We start from the raw sequence: 16,969 nt of genomic DNA, 5'->3' as shown, positions 1-16,969 counted from the left end.
CTCCCTCCCCACTGCCTTTCCCTGCCTCACTTTCGCTGAGTAGGGTTCGGTGTGGAAATGTCAGAGTAATAGGTAACCCGGCTGGAATGTGCCAGCAGATAAGTGAGGTGAGATAAGGGGGAAAGTTGAAGAAGATAACTCCTTATTGCTGGCAGGAATGCTGGCACAGGAGCACACCTGTGCTGCCTTCCCCGTGCCACCATTTGCGTGGTACTGCTCCTGGGGGAGGACAAGGCACCCCTTCCTCCTGCCTGCCGGCTGCCAGAGCAGCCAAGAGGAACCCATCAAACCCAAGCCCTGAGGTTCCCAAACCTAACATTTAATTACGCACTTTTGTGGCACTGAATGCCACATCGCTCACATCCCTGCTTTTCTTCCCCTTCCTCCCTCCCTCCCAAAAACTCAAATGGTGCATTGTGAAGAGATTACACAGCCATTCCCTGAGCAATCACATAGTGCCCTCCTCCTCCTGAACCCCATCTACAGCCTGCTTCGCCCTACCTACTATCCACCCCACATCCTGGTCTGACCTGGAAAAGCACCTGGTGTTATCTAGGAGCTATTTCCACCCAACAAGGGCTCCTTTCCTGTTGGTGGAAAAACCCTGAGCTTTGTTTCCCACAGAGCCAGAGATCTCACAGAAGCCAAAGCACCTGGAGCAAGCAGTCTCCCGCTGCTTGGGTTTTTATTAGAGCTAGGAAGCGGCACCCATCACTCCAGCTTGAAGGAGGTGACCCTGAAGTCTCCCTTGACGCTCATGTAGCTGATCTTGTTGTAGTAGTGCCGGTTGGGGAACTCCACTTGATGCCCATCCGGCAGTTTTATTTGGAATTTGTCTGCCAGCATCTCAATGACAAACTGGGAGAAGAGAGGGGAGAAAGGGCAGGAATTGGGGACAAGGAGAAGATTAGGACATGAGCATTCAGGTGAAAGGCCTGACTGTTATATGTGAGGGTCAGACCTGGTCCCTACAGCCTTAAGCAAGGTGCTGGGCATTGAGCTGAGGGTGACGAAGGAAAAGAGCAGTTGATATCAAGGGGCTGAGCTGGTATCTAGACTATGACCTGGGGACAGGATCTCTCCCGGGGCTGTTTCAGTGACTCAGATTGTAAACTCAAAGCAGTTAAACCCAAGTGTGTCTTTATACACCACATGGCTTAGATCTGCTCTGAACAGGGCAGTATAAACCTGTCACCCCAATGCCCTCAGCAGCTCACTGGGACCTGGGAAAAGGAGCTTCGCTGATAAACACGCACAAGCAGACAGGACGAGAACACATTGCTGATCATTGCAAATTAAAGGGATCGTTCCCCAAAGCCGTCACCTCGCCACCCCTTCCCTAAGAGCCAGCCATGACTGAGGAAACAAGCATCCTCTCTACAGCAATATGAACAGGACTGCTCCTAAATGCAGCCCTGTTAATGTCTCGGGACATCAGATGGGGTGAGACAGCAACTAGGACAGCATCCCCCGCAGGAGGAGAGAGAGGACAGATTGCCAGTGTGGATCCAGGAGTAGTGAAGACAGAAGAGCAGAGGGAGAGGTTTTGCTCCAGACTCTGGGTTGCCTTAAAGCCTGTGTTTGCACAGGAGGGGATTAGGGAGAGAAATAAAGTAGAGAGCAGCAAGATCCTGCTTCTTGGAGACACCCTTTACCTTCATACGTGTACCTGGTGCACTCACCTGCTGAGCAGGTACAAGGGGCAGGAAGGACTTACAAAGCCTGAGACAGACAGGGCTCACGCAAAATTCCCAGAGGAATTGTTGGGGTTTTGAAGGAGTGGAAATGGCAATCAGGACCAAAAACCCAGAGGATGAGGATTAGGGGGTGTTGGGAAGGAGCAGGAGGCATTGGATGGGACTGGGAAGACTAGGGTACAGGAATCTGGTAACCAGGGTCTTCCCCCACCACACACAGACCCCACAACCCCACGCTGGCACAGACCCCTCACCTTGACAGTGGAGCCCCTGGAGAAACAGAAGTGTTTATCACGATGCTCTGCCTGCCAGGCATTGGAGCACCTGGAGTTGCAGACGATGACAGACTCATCGAAGCGGGGATTGAAGTGAAGTCCTAGATCCGAGAAGCTGCAGCCAAGATTGATGCTGAAGCTGTGGGTGAACAGAAGAAAGGTCAGCTGCACGGGCAGGACAGGGTCTTGGAAGACCTGAGATCCAACACACGGCTCTGCACCCAATTCTTCTATCAGCGTTGCAGGTGCTTAATGCCTCCTGTTTCCTCATTCTGCTCAGGAACCAGGGGAGTTTGCACAGTGGTGGCGTAGGGGCTCCCCTAACGCTGAGCTATGCTCATGCTTTTTGTACCTGGCGACCTTGGAAAATCACCTCCCTCTGCAGCCCACCTTCAGTCCTGGCAAGTCGAAGTACAAAGTACATTCTTTGTACTCACCCGTTAGCATCACTGGATATCTTGCCCTTGACCTTCAGGGTGTCCCCAGTCTTCATATCCAGGTTGAAGATTTCAATTCTTTCCTAAGGCAGAGAGAAAAATAGTCTGTGCAGCTCCGTCAGCCATTCCTTCACTGCCAATGAGACAGTGCCGCTTGGAGAAGGTGCCTCAGCCAGGAGAACATCTATTGCTCTCAGCTAGTGTTCCTCTCATGGCCAAAAACCCTCCATGCTGGAGGTCTTGCATGGGCTTCTCACTCAGTGAGGGAAGAGTGGGCTGAGTGAAGCCAGAAAGTGAGAAATGACATCAGAGAGAGAGGAGATGAAAACAGGCCTGTCCTCAGCAGAAGGACAAGCATGACAGCAGAGGTACAAAGAGGGTTAAAGCAGAGGGCCACAACCCAGGGTTTGGTGGGCAGCATCGCTTGCAGCTCAAGAAACACAAGTGGTGAGAGCAGAGGTGGCTGTGGCTTGCAGGTCACACCCAGAGGACCCTGGGTGACACAGGACAGGAGCAGCAGCGCTTACAGCCATCTTCCTCAGGGGACAGAGCAACCAGGCAGGGAGCCACCAGCAGTTTAGCTCAGAAACACTTCAGGTGGAGGATTTTACACCCCTAGACTTCCTTGTGGCTTACACATTAGCAGCAGCTCCGCCTTTGCAAGCCTTTGATCCAGCCTTTGCTATAAGACTTTGATCCAAAGAAATAGCTTCCCTATGTACACTTCCTCTTATTAGGGACTTCAGGAGATTTAACCAATTCCCAATTTCCTCGGTGGGCTCTCAGTGAGGGGACCACCACACACAGCCCTTAGGGGTGCTACTCCAGCCACCATATAGGACAAGCATCGTCCCAGCTGGCCATGGAGGTACAACCACCATGTTCACTTCTTTTCTGCATGTAACAGCTCAGCCAAAAGAAGCATCCCAGCTCTTTCCTTTTGTGGTGGGGGGCAACGCCCAAAGCCCACATCAGCACACCAAAATGGTCCCCACCATCTCTCCCAACAGTGCTCTGAGGAAGGGCTCCAAGGGGCTTGGAGCCAACATATCCCCTCTAGATGACACAAGCTATGAACAGTCCCTTGCAGGAGTGACATGAGTGGCATCTCAGCTCCTTCTCTTCTCGTGGCTCTAGATTCAGCCCCAGCTGCGTGGATTACACTAGCAATAAGCAGGAGCAATCCGCAACCCCCCATCCAAGCTCCATCGAGACCCAAACCTTTTCTCTTGAGAAGCCATGCACATCAGGTTCAATAGCCCCATCCTCCCTTACCCTGAGACACAGGAATGTTGTCCCCACAGAGGAGCATCACCCCTGCTGTCTTCTTCCCAGGTAAGAGCTACGAGTCAGTAGACAGTGTCCCAGATTTGGTTGAACAAATTGATAGTGTTTTGCCAGACTCCAGAAACCAGAGGGAAAGCAAGAGGGAGGAGGAGGGCAAGGCTCAGGAGACCAGCAGCCCCTCAGCCCCCCTCCCAAGCCCTGCACAGAGCAACTGAGTGCAGTCATCCTGCTGCTGCACAGCCAGCTGGGAGACAGCTTCTGTTCTTCCCCAAAGCCTCCTGAAGCAAGCAGAGGTAAGTGCTGATAAGCACTCCTTCCCTGGAGATGTTTCCTATTCACAGGGGGTCATAAAGCCCAGCAGGCTTTGGGAAGTTTGTTTGCTGTTGAGGTCACTGAAGCTGTTGGTGAAACCTCGCTGAGCTGGGTGTGGAGTCAGCAGGAGCAGGTGCTGGGGATGGTGATTTCTTGGCATTGGGTCAGTTTCCCATCACGCTGCTGTGTCCCACCCACACACAACTTCACGTCACCCTGCTCCCCTGCAGACATCCCAGGGGGAACACAGAACCCAGAGCCCCCCTCTCAAAATATCAGAGCATCTCACTGGCTATGGGAGGTTTCTCTTTACAGCAACTCACGTTGTCCCTGTGCAGGGCAGTACAAAGACACTGTTTGCATAGCCACCATTAGGGTTAGTTATCTGAACTCACTTTAAACCAGCAGGGAGAAACACTTCTAGGGCTCAAGAAATTACATCCCAAGACAGACCCTAAACTCAATCAGAAAAATCCCGTCCTACGTGGCTGGCCAAGGTGACACAGGAATGTTGTGGCAGAAGAAAGGTCCAGGTCCCAGGCCAGCAACGTAGAGGAGCCTTCCCCCCACTTCCCACACAGACCAGACAGAAACATCGCTCTCACTGGGATTTATCCACCAATCCCACTGGCAGAGCAGAAGGCTGCCCAGGAGGGAAAGCAGCTTATGTCTGAGGGATGGGGAAAACTACGTGTGCAAAGAGTTATGTGTGGAGCCGCAAGTACCACGGATGTGAGAATATGCAGGGAGGGAGATGGGCAGGAAAGAGGCACGAGCTGCTCAGAGAGGGGCCACGAGATTTTATCGAGATAACATTAACCCCCCTCCTACAATGCTCAGCAGGGGCGTTCACCCCCCTTTTATTTGCCACTGGGAACAATAGTGGGAAACCAGGCAGCAACTCTGCCAGCGCTGGCGACTTCCTTCATCTGCAGAGCTAAGCCTCCGCATGGTCAGACACCAGCCCTGTGCAGATGGCCTCTCTCATGCAGGGGTATGTGTTCCCCACATAGGAAGGAGCTGAGACTTTAGGGACCCCAGAAGAGCCGAAATTCTCCAGTGCAATTGGAGGTGGTGATTGGGATGATGAAAGGAAGGTGAAGGGGGCAGGTTGATACTTCCCTGCAGACACTGCAAAGCAGAAAGCCTGGGGAAACAGTAATATGATGGGAAAGTAAATCCCAGAGAAAGAGGAAATCCGGCTAAAGGGCATCTGCAAAGGAGGCGGAGGGTCTGTGCAGTGAGGAAAATATAAGCAATGGTTGTGGAAGCTGGCAGCCACTGATGCAAGGGATCCAGGAACCTTTCACCCCCAGACAGATGATCCTATAATAGGGTACTTGCCTGGGATTGCCTCTCCAGGGCCCCATAGAGATGTTCATCCTGGCTGGAGGGCAGTTGGTCTGTACTGGTGTACGACACCCATGATCACAACGCTGGCACCAGAGGAGGCTTTGCTGCATTCCCAGAGGGTGCCTTGGGACAGCAGACACCCGACAAGCAGTCACTGGTCCAAGGGTGGGGGCCATGCCCAACCCAAGGGTAAGGCGAGCTTCCAGCAGGGAGCAAGGCAGGCCTGCAATTTTGCATGGAGAAAACAAAAAAAAAAATCATATTTTAAGGAGGGAAGAGACCAATGCAACCACGTCAGCTTTCAGCCAGAAGGGTGGCAGGGCAGGTCCTCTGCAGAGTGCTTTCACCCCATGAAATGTGGCAGCTCCATTTGCAGAGGTCCCATAAGGTAAGTTTGGGGGTTAACAGTTCTTCCCAGCCTTTCTGCTAGTCCTGGGGAGATCTCAGGCCACCAGGAACACCCATAGGATCTCAGGACCCTCAGGGTTGTTCCAGACAGCAGCACCTCAGGTACCATAGCCTAGAGCTGCCACCTCTACCACAGGGCACCCACACAGCTGTTGAGAACAGACTGAATGCCACCCTCCCCAGCAGGCTGCCAAGATCCTCAGCAGCATCATTGCTGGCAGCAGTATTTATTTTGCTTCCTTACTCGGGCAGGAGATAAACCAGCTAGGTGTGAAGCCCTGAGGAAAAGCACAAGCTTCCCCACTTCCCAGCCAAGGTAGCCCAACCACCCCAGCTGTGAGAGGCTTCTCAGGGCCTTTTGTGGCAGGGGCAGCCCCCAAAATCCATCCCAGCACACCAAAGTGGTCCCCACCATCCCTGCCCAGCAGTGCTCTGAGGAAGGGCTCCAAGGGGCTCGGAGAAGAGGGCAGCCAACACGTCCTCTCTAGACGACATGAGCTATGAACCGTCCCTTGCAGGACTGATATGGGTCATCGCCAGACATGACGCTCAGCCCAGAAGGGAAGAGGGAGAGAGGGGAAGGCAAGGCGGCCATGCGGGGTGTGTGGATGAATGGGCCACTGCTCCCAGATCAAACCAAGCTCTGGAAGGAGAGGCAAGAGATCCCCTTGGCACCCTCACAGAAGGCTGCGGTTTCAGCTCGGTGCTAATTAAGACACCAAAGAAGCTGCACTGGAGGAGGATGCTGCAGAGGGGAAAAGGCGCCTGTCCCATTTTGCACTCAAGGCACCAGGGAGCCTGTGCTGTGGACCTGGCATCAGTGTCTGCTCATGGCAAAGGGAGCTGGAGAGACCGACCATGCATTCTTTCTCGGAGTAGCAGCTGCTCACTCTGCTATTATTTCCTACTGCTTCATATAATTTGTACTCCACAGCAAGCTATTGTCCCTTTCCACTGGCTATTTATTTCCTTGAATAGCCTCTGGGGAAGGATTTCAGTGCGGGAGTAAAGAAAAAAGAAAAACTCCACACAATAAATATCAAGTGGTGACCTGATTTAAACCATGTTCTCTGATCTCATCTGGGCCCTGGTTGCGGTTCCTCCCAGGAGTTGCGTTAAGCCACATTTCTGCCTTGGTTTCCCCCTTTTATGAAGCCTAGGGGGGAATGCCCCCTGCCTTAGAGGGCTGTGGGGTGGAATTCAAGAAGCTGAGCCCTGGATTTTCAGAGGCCAGCGCTCAGGACGTAACTGAGAAGAGGCTTCTACCACCTCCTGATGGAGATGCTCAGTCCTCCACCTGTCAGTCACAGAAATTCCCAGATAGGTTTGACAGGACTGGTTTCCCCTTTAGTCAAGAGGTGTTGGTTTGCCTCTCAGCAGATAGTGCTGCAACCTTCACCCAACCCATCCCTAAGCTCTGAAAGCCAGCCAGCTTCCTAAAGGAGGAGGACCAAGAGAACAAAATGTACTTACCTCAGCCAAACACTGAGGTAAGCAGGAGACTGGATAAGCAGGTCTGTGGATCTGGAGGGTGTGTACAGGAGAGGATTGTCCAGGAGATGCGGGAGAAGCCAAGTCAATGATGAGCATGAGGGAACTAGTACCCATGAGCACTAACCTCATGCCTAAGAGGTTAACCAGGGCAGGACAGCTCCTCTAGGGAAGGCGTTGAAGTCTCTGCATGCGGATCAACTAAAATGGGAAGGAACAAAGGACTGGAGGTGAATCCCCTGCCACCCCTCATGCCCCAGCTCCCTGACAGTGTGTCATGCAGAGCCCCTGTGGGAAGTATGGAAGTAGCATCCATGCTCTGAACGTGGGGGCAAGGGATTAGAGGCCATCGGCCTCCGGTAGGGTCTCCACCAGCATCACCCTCCTTCATCTGTAGGGTGCAATTTCTCCTCCTTAGGATGTGGGGAATAAGGAGGAGGAAGGATAAAGCTAGCTGAAGAGCTAAAATGTGGAAAAAACCTACCTTTCTTCAGGGCTAGGGGCAGCAATGGAGGGAACCTGCACCAAGCAGTGGAGCAGATCAAGAGCACAGGGGAAGGGTGTAGCCTCAGACTCCATCTCTCTCCCTACCCTACCAGAAAGGCACTGGTGCCACAGTGACTGACATCTCCCATCTCCATGGGGAGCTCAAATGCGTTCTGATGGATGGTTTCCATCCGCAGGGCCAAATTATGTCCTTATACCTTTGCAGAGGACATCTCTCTCGGGCAGCTCTGAAGTCTGTGGCAACACTTTTGTGTGCTATGAGTTGTGCACAGAGCAGGGAGGAAGGTAGTTCATGTGCATGGGAGCTGGCTCATAAGGCATCAGGGCCATTTCATCAACCCAAGCAGCCAGATGAGTCACATCTTAGGGGTCCTCAGCTTGCCCGAGGGGCAGGAGAAGGAACTGAACTGGCAGAGTGTGGGGAAGGGAGGTCAGAGGACTGATTACATGCCACCCAGTTCCGTTTCCAGCCTTCATTTCTCTAATTCTTTCCCTCGTGGGGGCATGCCAGGAATGTGGGTTGTGGGAAAGGCTTTCAAAAACACGCCTGGAGATAAAAATGCACTTTTGTTGAAAGCTTCCCTACTGGCAAAGAGAAGATGCATAGAAGGCTCATGGCTTCCCCCTCTCCTAGACTTCTGGGATCTCCCAGCTTTACCCAGACTTGCTAGATGAGATATTATTAGCTTAATGGGAAAAGGATCCTTCCAAAAATCCTCCACAAAGGATCAGCTTCATGAGGTCTTATGCTCCACTTGCATCTTGCACCAAAAGAGTAAGATCTCCAACAGCTTTATCTTACCATTAAGTAAGGAAGATGGTAGCCCCCTCATCTTGCACATGGGGAAACTGAGTCACAGATACCCAAGTTCACATCCAAAAAAACCTCTTCTTGTTTAGAGTCTCATCTTAAAGCTCCCATCGACAGATTTTAAAAAAAAAAAAAATTTAAAAAAATCCAGCTTTGCAAACCTGTCTGAGAAGCTAAAAAGAATCTGGGCTCCCTTGGCTAATGCAGCTCGAGTATCAGAGATGCTGATCTCTCCCCACACCAGCTACTATCAGTAGGAGGTGCTGAGGCATACGGTGCCTCTGAAAAAAATTAGCCCTTGGGTGGGTCCGATTAAGTCCAAAAACCAGAGGCATTCAAAATGAACGGATGCCTTCCAACAGTGGAAGCCAGGGGACTTCCGAGATGCCCCAAGCCCAACTCCCCTGACTTCAAGGGGACCATTTCCCACAACAAAGACAGTGTGAGCCCAGCTGGCTGGAACTCGAAGAAGCAAAAAAGAAACGCAGCGTTGCGCCATACACAAAAGGTCCGTGGGGACCTCCCTCCATTGAGCTCCAAGCAGCCATCCCGGATTCAACCCCCCAGGACAGCAAGGGCACGCAGCGAGAGTGACTGTCGAGTCCCCGCACGCAGCGGTCCGTCCTGCACAGGGAGAACAAGGCTGCTGGCACTGCGTGACTCACTTTGAGCGTGTTTCTCATGGGCTCCAGCGCTGAGCCCAGGCGGGTTGGACAACTCTGAGGACTTGCAGGAATCCTTCAGACAAGCAGAAACTGTCTGAGTCACACGCACAAGGCACGATGCCAAGGGTGGCTCATCCACTGGAAAAAAAAAAAATAAAAAGGAGAAAGAAACACTGAGGGAGAAATAGCAAGTTTTGAAAAGCCACAAGAATTAACAGCTCATGGGCTGGAAAGAAGGGGAGCAAAAACAAAAGGTCTGTTCTCCCATGCTTATGTCATTAAAGCCAAGTATCCTTCATCCCTGCTGGGAAGCAGCAAGCCACCTTACCACCCATCCGCTTTGAGAGGGTCTGAAGGGGCGATCCACCCTGGATCTAAGGCCATGGCTGGGGTCTGCAGAGGAAGGGGTTGTCAAGTCAAAACTATCTGTTGCTCCAAAATCAGCTTGAACACACTCCCTTGATGGCCCTGCAAAATGAAATGGTAAAAACCAAACCAGATGGAAATGGGAGAGAAAAGCTGCCAAAAAAAGGGAATCCAAATCCCGCAATGACTGACTCAGTGCGGGAAATGGGCATCTAAAGAGGGAACTGCATTTGAAGGAGACCTAAGAAAAGACCAGGCCCACACAACCGACTCCCTGTTCCTCTCCTCCCCGCCTTCCAGAGGGAAGGGCACAAGAAATACATGAACCCATGGACCTTCAGAGCAAGCCACAGGGAAAAGAGCTGAGCCTGACCTGCTGCAGGAGCTCTAAGGACAACCAAAGTGCAGAGGAGGTCCCAACTCTCGCTGGCACAAGGAGTGCTAAATTACTTTTTCCCTGCTTCCCAGTGAGAAGCTACAGCCACAGCCTTGCTTAGAGTTGCCACCAGGTCAAGGAGCTTTGAAAGCCAGCTCCTGAGCCTGCTGGGTCACGGCACTGCCCAGAGACGTTTCATCTCCACACGGTACCGCAGGGAGCAAGGCAGCAGCTGCTTGCAGCTGCATTGCACTGCTGGGACACCTCATCTCCCTTTCCAGCACTATACTGGGCACTAAGGGACACCCTGTGCATTTGAGGACACCCTGTTTTGCTGACCAGTCCTATATGGGCATCTTGTCCCTCCTCCGGACTGCTCCTGTGAGCCTCTACTCCTGTTTCTGACCCATTCCACTTAAGCAGTCGTACATAAGCCCTCGCTTGACAACAGTGGATGTTTATTTTGCATTCCCAGCCGTCGTGCTAGGCTGCTTGTTCTCTCTGGCTCTCTTTCCCTTCCCTCCAGTTTGTGCCTCTTCCTGCTGTCCTCATTTTTCCCACCACTGGCAACACACCCAGGCCAGAACCTGGCTGTGTCTCTCTGGCTGCCCCCAAGTTTCTTCGCACTGTTCCCCCTGAGAGTCCCCCAGCAGCGAAGCAGAAACCCAGTTTTAATTGCAGTCAGATTACTGGATGGAGAACGCTTGTTCCCGAGAGGGGAAAAGGGTATTACAAACCAAATGCTTTGAATACGACTCACACCAGACAAATCTTATCATATCCCAGGCTGAATAGCCCCAAACATATTGCCATTCACCATGCAACAAATGGACTTGCCAAGCCAGGAGATCTGATAAGAACAATGCGAGGAGGACCGATGGCTGCAACTGCCAGGCAAGTTCCCATCCCCACGCAGATAGCTTATCTCTTCTGTCAAGATGGGACACGCGTCAACGTCTGGTGCACAACAGCAGGGAAAAGCTAGTGAAGACCTGCTCTCCGGTCCTGAACATGCACGTAGCACTCCTTACAACACCGTCCCTGAGGAACATCTCTATTACTCACTCGGTCTCATTAGGAAAGGGGTGGGAATCTTTCCTGAAAGAACTCCGGCAGAGACGCAGCTCTCCAGGGACCCAGCTCAGGATGAGCTCAAGAGTGCCTAGTGCCTGCTCTGGACACCAGCAAGCACAGCAGCTAGAGAATGGCTGGAGGGAAGAGGTCTCATAGCCCACTCTTAAGCCACACTGGGACACTGTTGCTTTTAACCCCATCGACTCCCAGCACGCATCCTCCTCCTGAAATTCAGCCAGTGTCGCTACAGGGAGGCAAGCTACTCAAGACGTAAAGCTACTCTGTGCGAGGAGAGAGGTGGAAAGAGGAGCAGCCTCTGCTGGGAGCATCTCCTCCTTCTGGACAGAGGAGGGGGATTTGGGCTGCAAATCAGGGACGGCAAAGGTGCAACGTGGTTGCAGTGAGACCCAGAACGTGGACGCTGCCTTCAAGATGCCCGCTGGGCTGAGGGGACCAGCAGCGTGCCACTTGAACACAGCCCCTCCAGGCAGAGACAAGGCAGAGGCTGTTCGGATGCATCCGGAGGTGTGCGCCTGATCCTTCTCCTGGCTGGGGGACTTGTCTGTCAGCACATTAAATGGAAGATACACAAGCTCTGCCCCCGTTCTGCTCTCTGAGTGAGTTCCCAAACCTGATGTAGTTTGGGGTGGCGGGGGAAACAGGACAGAGTTGTGCATGCATGGGAAGCCCTTGCAGAATCATGTGCTCCATGAGCAACATGATGGGCTCCTTGTTCTGCCTGCCCAGGGCAAATTCAACATGTCTGTGCACCCAGGCCGGAATGGTCCCCTGCATCCAGCAGCTGGTCCCCACACCCCCATGACCTCATGCACTCAGGCAACGTTTCCTCATAGCATCTCTCCCACCCCACAAGGCAGGAGGTCAAATGTGGCGAGTGATCCACAACACGGGGTGTAGGACACTGAGTCACAACCCTGGGTTCAGCTGTGCCCAGCAGACAGAGCGTTTCCCAGTTTCAGTCTGGTGCACGCACTCCCATCCCACACACTCACCTACAACCTGTTGCGTGACATTTCCCATCTTCGGAGAGGGGAAAAGTGGAAGATTAGGGGGTAAATATGCAGGCTGCAGGGGATTGCACTTCAAAAGCCTGCCTTCAGAGGGACCTGGGCTTGCAGGGTGTAGCTGTTTCGCTCTTGGCCCTAAATGCAAGGAGCAGGTCACAGCTCCCATCCATGGGGTTAAATGTTCGGCGACACCAAGGCTCTGTTGGGAACAGTCCCCAGCCGTGCCTGGGCACTGAGGCACTGCTAACTGGCACAGCCCAAAACCACACCAGGGAGGCTGCTAACAACTGCATGGCACCAGCCATCATCCCGAGGCAGCGCCCGGGCCTGGCCCTGCTCCTGTTGCGTTTACTAAGACAGACGAAGCCAGAGGAACCAGAAAGGAGCCTACGAAAGGCCAGGTCCACGCTCGGGAAATCTGCGTACGCAGACTCTGCGTCTCCGTCCTCCTCCTGGGTCACAGTTTTCTTTTTATTCCTAACCCCACGTCCACCGTGCCCCGGCACTGGGTTCACTCCGCCCTGCTGCTCCTCGCCGCAGCCAAAAGCAGGGCTGAAGCTGGCTGCGGTGCCAAGCGGCAGAGGCCAAGCAGCCAGGCTGGAGGCAGAGAGCTGCCGGACTGCCTCCTCCTGTCGTTTCACAGTCCGGACTTAAGCCAGAGCTGAAGTTTCCTAGGGAACCTGAGGCAGCTGCAGCCAAAGCAGGATCATTGGCAATGGGAGGATTTTCAAGCCTGGGCCAAAACCCATCTATTCAAGCTCACCAGCTGCCAAACCTGAGCCAGCTGCACAGCCGAGAGCACGTGCATTCGGCACCGGGGCACCCCGCAGCGAGAATGCCTCCTCCCTGTGCCGCGTTGTAAAAGAGAGGCTGCACATGGCTGCATCTCTGAGCTCCCCGGGCTGCTGCTACGCTAAACATCCCCGGCAAACGCTTCACTAAGTCACACTTCGCTGTCGCCGCAATGCAGGGATGTATTCATCATCCAGGCTTGGGGATTTGCCGCAGCTGGGCTCCCTGATTTGCTCCAGGATGCCTAGTTTTGTGTCACCGATCTCTGCTCAGATCATGCTTGGGTGCCCATGAAAAATGCATTTGCAATAGGATTTTTCTCCTTCTCCCTCCTGCTGTTCTTTAGAGCCAAACTGTATCTCAGCAAAATCCAGGCTTTTAAACCATTTTTTCCCCAATACTTGTGCTTTCTAATGACATCCCTTCCATCTGCTAGTGATAACACAGCAAGTCAGGGCTAGAGCAAGCATGGGTGAATGTTCACCTTTTCAAGTGCCTCTCATGACACCTGAATCCCAAGCACACTGTATCAGTAGCGGATCTGCTCCAGTCTGGAGCTGATCTCATCAGTGGTGCAGTGAATGACTTCATCAAGGCTCCCTCTTGCAGGCTCAGGGCCTTCGATGCTCACTTCAGGCCCATAAATTTAAGCCGCTCTCTCTAACCTGGCAGGTCTTTCTCTCCCTGTTCTGTATTTGGCTTACCCAGATATATAACCCACCAGCCCCCTAAGCCACGGCTATGACTAGGGCTTCTGTCCTGCTGGTTTTCTTTCATCTTTGCCTGTTGCCGATACTGTTCCTCAGCAGCAAGAGCATTCCCGTGTTCTCGGAGCATCCCCTGACTGCCCCGGACTCTCTTGGGAAGAAGCTATCGGCAACGGCAAATCCAGGTGAGCCTTCCCCAGGGGGTAAAGAGGCACTGCCACTCCCTACACTGGTCAGGAGGGCACTGCCGGCCACTCGGTCGAGGGATCAAGACACCCCTTGAGTTGCCCAGTCTGGAAGGAGGGCTCGAACACAAGGAGCAGCAAGCTGCACAGCTCACCCCGAACTCTGGTATTTGCTTGTCTTGCTGAGCCAGTTGCTCTAATGACAGAACCAATGTGCAAAGGAAATTTAGTATACAGAGGTCAAGGCAATTCCCCAAAGGAAGCAAGTGCAATTACCCCCATGCTAACAACCAGGGAAACTGAGGCAGTGAGCATAGCTGTGTATTTCCTTGAGTCTTGCTCCGAGACATGCTTAATTGCAGAGATGTAGCCAGCAGGTTTTCTGATCCCTTATCCAGCATCCTGTTCCCTCATTCTGCTCCCGTAGTTGTAGAAGGATGTCTTTGATCACCGGGGACAGGTCTTCCTACAGCGAAAAGGGAAATGCTGAAAGAAATGGAAGGGAGCAATCCTGGTGGATGACTGCATACCACAAGAAAGTACTGCATATGAAAGGGAAGGAGACATTTCCTATTAGATTAAAGGAGCTCAAACCTGCTCTCCCTCTAGAGAAGTATGCAATTCTATACTTGCCTCTCTAATTGCAACCCTCTGCTGGGAAAGGTGCTTACAAGTATTGCAAAAGAAAGATTAGCCAAGGTCAGGGAATAGCAGGGCTGCAAATCCAAAGGATTGCGTAAGAGGTGCATGGTCCGAGGTGATGTCAGGAGAGGTGCTGCCAGTCCTGTTCCAAGAGAAAATAGCAGAGGTAAAACTGAGCCAAAATCCCAGGCACCGGCTGCTGCAGTCAGCCGGAGCGGGAAAACAAGAAAAGGGAACAAAAGACTGCAGTACCGAGCTTTAGGAAAGTGAAAGGTATGCCTTGGCAGAATGCCTTGCCAAGGAAAGAGGAATGTGACGGGGAAAGGGAACCTCGCATCACAGGCCAGAGCCGACGACCCAGCAGGAAGCGCAGGAAAGCTCTCGCTGCCGCACACGAGCGCATCTGAAAAACACTGCAGGGTTCATGTAAACACACAAGGCAGAGAAACCAAACAAAAGCTGGGACAGAGCGAGCGTGACAGGGCGGTTCTGGCGGGCTGAAGATGACCTGGTGGGTGGAAAACCCCTCTCCCGGGCGACCCGGCCACTCCTGCGAGGCCGCCTTCCCTTCCCGACTGAGGGAGACTTTGCCTGTTTTGCGATTCACCTCGACTGTACAGGCAGCAAGAGCATTTGCTAAGCCCAGGTTGATCAGGCAGGAGCTCTCCCCTGCCTGCTGCTGCCCTCTGCGGGACAGCCTGCTGCAAGGCCTGCCAAACCTGGGATCCTGCACCCCTCCGCCAGCACAAGCTTTCATGCCAACTACCCGGGCCTCCAGCTTGCACGTAATCACTTTCCTCCGCAACTGGCTAGGAGCTAATTATAGTTCCAGTACTTTCATTCTGGAGCGGTGTTAATTACAACATGGAGCGTCTCACTCCATCCAAACCTAGTTTGGGACTCCAGCTGTTGGTAAAAATAAATTGAGGGACAGGAGAAAGGTTTTTCCTCACGCATCATCTAGCCACTGTTATAGGGAGCAAAATTCAGACTCAGATCTCTTTTTTTGTTGCACTTAGGGTCTTCTTAGATGGAAAGCAGGAGTAACCAAAGGGAAAAGAGACTCCTAAATCGATGAGAAATAAAAGCAAAGTCTGAAAGGCCGCTGCTGACACAACTGTTATGCATGAGTTCACTCACCATTGTTTGCAACCAGCTGAAAAGAGGCGCAGCCTTCCATTCATCCTAGACTTGCTAACCACTGGGTGTTGCCAGAAAGAGAAAAATAAACAACCTTGAGACTCCAAGGGATCGAAACCTGAACAAAAGGGGGCTGTGAAACACCAGACTGCAAAACCACTCCTTCTGAGGCACGGCTTTGTGGGTTGGAGAGAAGTATGCCTTCTACGCAGATTGTACATGACCTAGAAGAGCAGTATCTAGGCCTCAGTCTCCTAAAGATGACTTAAGGATTCTCAGAAAAATCAAAGAGGTAGTAGTGACAGGCAAGGCTGACTCATAAGATTAAAATAACTCGTGTAAAACGTGCCTAAACACAGCAGAGGGAAGGATGTGGCAATTTTCTATGAAAGGCACTTAAAAAAAAAGGCTTTGTGATGCAAGGCAGTGACAGTTAAAAAAAGAACTACATTCAAGCACTGAAAAGTACTTTTTAATGGCCAAAAATTCCCCCTCCAAAACAATGGCTAGCCATAAGGAAAAGACATTAGGCGTGACATCAGGGCAGTTCCCTCGCCTGCCATCTGCGGGATTAGCACTGTAAATGAGTAACCCAACACAGGACCACTCTGACTCAGATGTCTATCTCCAGGATCAGAGGCTTTAAGGCTGAACAGGCAGTATCGTACTTGCACTCCTATGGCCAAGGCTCCAGCAGGGCCAGCCCCAGCGGGCGACTTTAAGCAGCAGCGCTGATGCGGTACACCGCGGACTCTTCAAAGAGGTAGAGGCCTGTGCTCCCCAAAGGTCATCGAGTTGGCACCTTTCACCAGCATTATTTAAAAACAACAAATCACCACAGGAACACAGTTCCCTCCAAGACCACTGGGGCGCAGAGAAAATGAGCGGTATTAAGCCATACAGTTAGGGCTGGCCTGGATTACCAGAGCTACAAGGAGAAAGAGGACAAATTGAGTTTATGTTTCTAAAGCCCTTAGTTATTTCCAGGCCTTCGCCAACCTCCCCCCAGCTGCTCAGCCAGGCGGGAGAAGGCCTGCCGGGGGAGGACCGGCAGCTACTTAAAGATAACTCCCACCAGGGCACAGCGACTCGCCTACTAGCATTTATAATGCCTCCTAAAGCCCCCAGCCCCTCCGAGAGGCCGCCCACAGCCGCCAAGGCCTTAAGGAGAGGGACCGGGTCCCCGCCACCCCCCTCCGGGCCGGGCGGGCGCGCAGCGCGCATGCGCCGGCAGGCTCGTGTCCTTTCAAAGGACACGCGGCTCCCCCGCCAGGCGGAAGTGCCCGCTCTCTCTACCGGAAGTGGCCTCACCTGCCAGTACGAGGGTTCTTCCGGGAAGGGAGGTCGGCTAGTTTCCGTCCGGCGGTCGGTTTCCGGCGCTCCCGGCCTGCGCTTGCCCTCACTTGCTTTCTCCGT

The 16,969-nt window shown here is 52.8% G+C and overlaps 1 protein-coding gene across 1 annotated transcript; it reads right to left on the bottom strand.

Moving 5' to 3' along the window:
• Window positions 1-346: 346 nt before the first annotated feature.
• On the bottom strand, window positions 347-16,965 carry LGALS2 (galectin 2). Its single transcript, XM_069807300.1, has 4 exons — window positions 16,865-16,965; window positions 2,410-2,492; window positions 1,952-2,111; window positions 347-858 (listed from the first exon to the last, which is right to left on the bottom strand). Exons 2-4 carry the CDS (start codon window positions 2,463-2,465, stop codon window positions 712-714), a joined length of 363 nt encoding a protein of 120 aa, XP_069663401.1. The 5' UTR covers window positions 2,466-2,492; window positions 16,865-16,965; the 3' UTR covers window positions 347-711.
• Between the last annotated feature and the right edge of the window lie 4 nt (window positions 16,966-16,969).

The sequence above is a fragment of the Haliaeetus albicilla genome, chromosome 19, assembly GCF_947461875.1.
Source record: "Haliaeetus albicilla chromosome 19, bHalAlb1.1, whole genome shotgun sequence".
NCBI classification, from domain to species: Eukaryota; Metazoa; Chordata; class Aves; order Accipitriformes; family Accipitridae; genus Haliaeetus; species Haliaeetus albicilla.
This window is presented reverse-complemented; position numbering and strand designations above follow the sequence as displayed.

Bases quoted from the DNA above. Each gene is read 5' to 3' on its own strand.
- LGALS2 (XM_069807300.1), bottom strand. From the start codon at position 2,465: ATGAAGACTGGGGACACCCTGAAGGTCAAGGGCAAGATATCCAGTGAT. The intron at 2,112-2,409 runs GTGAGTACAAAG...GTTCACCCACAG, and splicing joins ATATCCAGTGATGCTAACGG to CTTCAGCATCAATCTTGGCT. The intron at 859-1,951 runs GTGAGGGGTCTG...CTCTTCTCCCAG, and splicing joins CCAGGGGCTCCACTGTCAAG to TTTGTCATTGAGATGCTGGC.